Raw genomic sequence first — 6,607 nt, forward strand, 5'->3', positions numbered from 1 at the left:
TGTATATTCTGGTTTTTTTTTTTATTCCAGTGGAAAGAAGAAACAAGTCTTGGAGGAGGGACTAATTGGTGTCATTATTCTTTAGCTCATCATTCCCAATTTTTGAATGGTTACAAAGAACTAAACATGACCATAAATAACGTTAAAGTTACCGAAATCTTATGAGATGTTAAAAATAGGCCATTTATAAAGAATTTAACATCAGGAGAGAAGTACATTACTCTTTATTTTGTGTTTTTAACCAAATTATGTGGCACGTGCAGTGCTAATTACATGCTATCATGGAAATGATGCCAGTAAAAAGTAAACACAAAATTCCCATGAGCAGCTAATAACTGACATTTAATCACATTTGGAAATACAAGTGTAAGAGTACAGTTTTGACTTTTAGTTCAAAGTATCTGATAATAGTTTTGTATTGTTTTCTCTCATTTAGCCAAACAGAGCTTATTCTCCCTTTCAATCTGTGTTTAGGTCATTAGTCACAATCGGTTCTCAGATAAGCCAAAGTGAGGAGTGTTGAACTTTAAAGAGCAATGGGCTGTCTGTCCACTGTGTTCATATTTTATTTCTACTATCATCAGTTGGCTGGAGCTGCCTAACACAAAACATATTGACTCCATTCTTCTCAATCCCCAAACATGTATTGCATTAAGTAACTAAACTCATATTTGGGTCAGTTTTTTTATGCATCAGTGTCACTGATAACACTGAGATAAAGATTTGTGGCTCAGCCTCCCTGCAGAGTCTCAAAAATACATCAAAGTGTCCAGCTGATGAGAAGAAAGGGATTCCTACCTTGTTTCTCTTGAAATAAGCTCTGCGGCAGGCGGCAAAGCACTTCTCACTGCAGAAGCTCTTCAGCTCGCTCCCCATGCTCAGAGAATAACGTTTGACACCAACCTTCTGGCACCAGGCGCACATGATCTGCACACTTGATGCGTCTTCATCTAAAAGGAGATTAAAAGAACAAAAAATAAACAAAATATTGAAAGACGGTGATCGATTGGATTGTTTATGCCAAATTTTACACCACACAAATTATTTATAGATATAAAGTATTTTTTCTAGTAAATTTTAGTAAAAGTGCATGTATTTATCTTGTAGTTGTTGCAGCTTCACTAAAATGTACTATCTCTGTGTGGATATTAAAAAAATATTCATCTCCAGGTCAAATTAAAAACACAAATTACATAAAGAAGAGCACAAGTCTGAGTAAATCTGCACCTGACCATCAGTTTTTCCTTCAATTATAGTTTGTTTAACAGTTAATCCAGATGAAACGTTGGTGTGGTTCGGCTGCATGGTCATTCTGGTTGACGGATTATTTTAACAGCCCCTCTGCGACTGTGAAATGCTTCTCTGGTGGTAAATTGTGACCGCTGATGATGAGCTTTGGGCTTTTAGTGCAGTCGTTGCTGAAATCTCCAATATTCCCTCTAGTATCACCCAATTATCACATTAGGGCTGTGTGTTGATGGGGGGACAAGACGCAGGCCCATTAGTTTTTCACCTCCATTCACCCCTTTATCACTGCAGGAAGGGATTTTCACCTCCTCCGGAGCTTAATGGATCCACAGGGCCATCGGATTCTAAGGAAAGACTAACTCACAATTAAGGGGGGAACTCTCTCGGGTCCTAAAAACAGCAAACTGAACATTTATTTCTGTCTTTCTCTGTTTGAAGCTCACTGAAGCAATAAGACTTGGAAAAAAAAAAAAAAAACATGAAACAGATTATTTTATGTTGACCATTCAAGTGAATTTAGATACACCGTATAACAAGACTGAAGGAAGAAACTCGTTTCAGTTTATTTACAGTTCGTCTGCATAAGGGAGAAATTTATGCCTGCAGTTATGCTGCCTCCATCCTGGATGCCATCATCATTTGCCATACCTGCATCTCAAAGAGTCCTTTGTGGACATGAATAATTCAGTGTGTATGTGTAAATGTGGGGATGGCAGAGAGTGGGGGGTGTGGGGAGAAGAGTTGAAGGCGGTGTCGGCCGGGTGGTTAGTTGGTGCTGGGACCGCACCATCTGTTTCCCCGCCTTGGAAGAGCCAGTAAGGACTCCTCTTGGGCGATGCCAAGAAGGCTTGCTCCTTCCATCGGGGAGTAGCAGCCTCCTGTCCACAGCAGACACGAGGGATAATGAAGTCCTCTGTCCGAGCGCGGACGTTTCCTCAGAGAGTCGACGAGGTAGCGTTGACACTTGGGCAGGTGGAGGAGAATAAGGTGGACAGCAGGTATACCTCATTAAATGCTCTGCATAAATATTTAGATTTTGGCTCTAAGTGATTGCAAATCAGAAAGTTGTCTTTTATCTTCAGTGTTTGGAGATCAGCTGCAAATAAAACCCTTAACATTTCCTTTTTTCCTTATATTTACCATAAAATCTTTGGTTTTGTTGACTCCATAAAGCCACTGATGTACCTGCAGGGGCCTTGATCAGAGGAGGGGGGACCATGGGGACCATGATGGGCATGTTGCCGTGCTCTTTTGCATTGGGTGCGGAAGTGGACGGTACCATGGAGGGTTCTATGACTCCATTTCTGGATGCTGGCAAAGACAGGGAGCTGTTGGCCCGATCTGGAGAGCCTTCACTGTTCTCCACTGAGGCTGGGATTTTTGGCAACGAGTTTTCTAAACAGAAAAATACAAATAAAATACAGAAACGAGTTGCTCTTAATGCGAGTAGTGATAGAAATAAGATTTTGTTGATGTTAAAAGAAACAGCTAATGTTTTTAGACATATGGGGTGCCCAACATCAAACAAATTTATGATAAATGGCAACAATTACATAACAGGAAATTGAATTGATCGAGAGCCGCCAGATTAAGCTAAAGTTTTACCAGTAATTTTTTTCACAAATATAAACATAATCTTTACTATCCTACTGATACTGTAATAAGTTTAAACTTTTTTATTTAACATTTGTTGTCTTGTTAATAAACAGCTATTTTTTTAATAGAAAAACTCAAACAAACCTGCTAGACACAACCAACAACTGAAAGAGCAAGTTAGCATTAGCTGCTAACACATGTCCTACTTTAAAATCTCCTTCTTTCTTTTATGGGTTGACTTTTTTTTCAAGTTTATACGGACATAGGTTTGTCAAGTGTTTACCAAAATTATTAAATTAATGTTAATCCCTGTTATTCACATCATCGAGTAACATTAACTAAATGCTATGTTTGCTAATGTGCTATACAGTCTGCTAACATGCTAACTTAAGTTTAACTTACTTTTTCCTCTCAGCTCCACTGTCTCAACACAAAAAGTCGCCAATTATACTGGCACAGTTCAGACTGTAACTTCAGAAATAAAAATATAGTCACCACATTTAAAACGCAAAAAGGATTATCATCTTTATTTTTGTTTGTCTGTTTGTTTGCAAAGGCAGACTTTATCTCTTTAGAATAATAGATTTTTATGGTATATGAATCATAAGTTTGGGGAAAATCAAAACATTCTGTATTGTCCTGTTTGTGCTGTGGGATGCATGATTAAAGTCACCGTCCTGCAGAAATGTCCAATGAAGTAGACGTCAGTGAGATACAATAATGAACACCTTGAAGCAATCAAACCCATTTACTGTACTGAACATATAATGATTTGATTTAAAAGTACACAATGTTTTAGTTTCACAACAAGCATGAAGCAGACCCAGAACCCAGATGACATTTTCCACAGTCTTTTGACTTTTCTGCTTTGCTTCAGTCTCTATTCTTCACTCCTTGCTGTAATCTGTAACATCCATATGGTTAGGGTTAGGAAGAGCAAATACATGGTTTGGATTTCAACTAGTATAATGGACAGGGTTGGATGTTATAATTCTTTCATCTGAAAGAAACAAGTATTTCTGTCTGGGACTTTATTTAGGACCCTGTGTATACCCTGTGTATACGTATGTCATGCATGTCAGCAGATCACAACAGTCATATTGTGTCAAGCTTACACTAGTTTAATTTGCTTTTCTGCAGAACGCAGTAATATTGTTATTAATAAGCAGGCCTGGGATAATTCAGTTCACCGTTTGTTTGACTAACCTACCTTTGAGGACGGAGATGTGTTGTGGCATTTCTCCAATATCCAGGTTGTCAGAGTCCCTCAGCTCCACCTTGTCGTAGCCGTACCAACCCAGCAACTCATTCATGGTGTTCTCTGCAAAACTCTGCAACACAAACAAGAGACAGAAAGGACTTAGAACAAAAATCTTCATACAGAGGTCAGACTTAACTTCTTTAATATCTATGCTACAAATACAACTCTCTGACCCAGTATCACTGAGCTTAAGGACTAAAAAAAACAGTCTATTTATGATAAATAAAATCCATCTGAAAAAAGAGTTAATGTATTTCTTAACCATGCATGTACAGTTTTATCTGTCTTAGCACGCCTCAGTGCAAAAAACGTGTCACCACTTTAAATGTTAGCTGCTACTAGCTTGACAAACCTTCTGTGTTTCCAGTGATATCTGTTGCAAACACCTTACAAATTATATAAAAGTTTGTCATCCTTACTTGCTAAAAACATCTATATACGAGCTAAATGAAAGAAAATATCAAGTTTGTGTTTAAAATAGTAGATATGATTTAATAACATAACATTAGTCATGCTGTACAAACCATTTTAATAACATTTAGATCAAAATAATAATAAACTACTGATTACTTAATGTCAAATAACTCCCTACAAAGCCCCAGATAAAAGCATTTAAACATTTTCTCATGATAGCATGACTCCACATCCCTGTAGCTTTTATAACTTAAAATGTTGATGGTCTACTTTAATTTCAAGCTATCACTGCAGTGCAGATGTCAATATAAATATATAAATCTGTATGCAGGTGAAAGATTAAAGTGTTTTCTCCATAACAACCTCTCACAACACAGTCAATAAATGCTTTTCTCCAAACAAAACCATAACCCGTCTAATGCATATAGCCCATTATCACCATACATCTCTCAGCTGGAACTTTCCCAGAAGCTTCTGCTCAATGAACCGTTGCTGCAGTAAATGGTTCAGCTACTCCAAAACATGGATGGAAACGTTCTGTGCGAGAATGAATCAGCTGTAATTATTCAGTCTGTGTGATGAAATATTAGTCACAGGTCACTAAACAATCAGCAGTACTCAAACCTTTGATTTTATTTTTTACAGGAACACTTAAAGCTAGATTGTATTGCTTGTGATTCTACAGCTTTTTTGTGTTACAAGGATAAAATGGTGATGCGGTGCATCACAGGACACACCTCAGCTCATTAATCTGTAACCACTCGCACCTTAACGCGTACATTATCTTAACGTGTCAGCAGCTGTTTCTCCATCATGTCATTTACAACCAGCTCGGGTGGATGTGAAGAGCATCCGAGGGTTTCAGTGCCACATACAACATCTGACTTTATGTTGTTTACACACAGTGGTAGCAGCAGGCATTGACCTTCCTTTACCCTTATGAGAGAAACGTTATCACAAACCTGGAAGACAAATCCTTCCTTCAAACTAAACGGTCATGTAAACATAATGGTCAAATCTTGTTTCTTTCAGTTAAGGCGGCTGTCTAAAATTGATTTCATCCTGTCTAAAGTGTATCTAGAGACAATATTTTACACATCTCTGTTTGATTGTTGCATTGAGCTCTTTTTTGGCATTAGTGAAGCTTTTATTGCTTGTTTGTGACAGATGCAAAAGGCTGCAGCTTAATTTTTTACTGGCGAAAAAGAACACATTTCTGCAGTTGTGGCATTTACCCAAACTGTGCTTGTTTATTTTATTATATGGCAGTTTGGCCAACCTTGTTGTTGGAAGTATGGTTTGGAGTGGTATGGACTGTTGTTGTGGGATATGGTATGGTATGGTATGGTATGGTATGGTATGGTATGGTATGGTATGGTATGGTATGGTATGGTATGGTATGGTATGGCACAGCATGGCATGGCACGGTACGGTATGATGTGGTTCAAGGTTTAAGGTTCTTTATTATCATTCGTATCACATGAGGTACATGAGGTGGAATGAAATTGTGTACACAAGGTCCCAGTTGCACCCAAAAACAGCAAAAATACAAAGTATAAAAAGAAACAGTATATAAGGATCTAGAATATATGCTAAACAATAATAATTTAATATAGTATGGTATATAAAACAGCAACCTGAACATGAGTCTGTTAGTAACAGATGGGTATGAATACAGCAGCTTAAAGGCAAGAAATCAGCATTGTGGATAATCAGCAGCACATATAATGTCACATTTAATCAATTAAAGTGGAATTACAGTGACTATCCTGGTAAGGGATTTATAAGTCTAAAAACTTCAGGGTAGAAAGCTGTTCCTCAGTCTAGTGGTTCTGCACTTAATGCTCCACAACTTTCTTGCCTGAGGGGAGCGAGGTAAAAAGTATGTGTGCTGGGTGAGTGGGGTCCTTCATGATGCAGGTGGCCCTCTTCCTGCATATATAGGTGTAGTTGTCTGTGATGGTGGGGAGGCTGACTCCAACAGTCTTCTGTGTAGCCTTCACCACTGTGGTATGTGGTAAAGTGTGTATGTGGAATGATGTGGTATGGTATGGTATGGTATGGTATGGTATGGTATGGTATGGTATG

General features: G+C 38.1%; 1 protein-coding gene across 1 annotated transcript in view; it reads right to left on the reverse strand.

The window, feature by feature from the left end:
• Window positions 1–6,607, reverse strand: part of sobpa (sine oculis binding protein homolog (Drosophila) a) — a 31,216-nt gene that overhangs the window by 18,066 nt on the left and 6,543 nt on the right. Inside the window, exons 2-4 of the mRNA XM_037694745.1 lie at window positions 4,055–4,175; window positions 2,434–2,643; window positions 799–950 (exon numbers count right to left, since the gene is read on the reverse strand). Of these exons, the coding sequence (XP_037550673.1) occupies window positions 799–950; window positions 2,434–2,643; window positions 4,055–4,175 (483 nt within the window). The remainder of the gene's footprint in view (window positions 1–798; window positions 951–2,433; window positions 2,644–4,054; window positions 4,176–6,607) is intronic.

The sequence above is a fragment of the Nematolebias whitei genome, chromosome 21 (assembly GCF_014905685.2).
Source record: "Nematolebias whitei isolate Nwh7 chromosome 21, NemWhi1, whole genome shotgun sequence".
Classification (NCBI taxonomy): domain Eukaryota; kingdom Metazoa; phylum Chordata; class Actinopteri; order Cyprinodontiformes; family Rivulidae; genus Nematolebias; species Nematolebias whitei.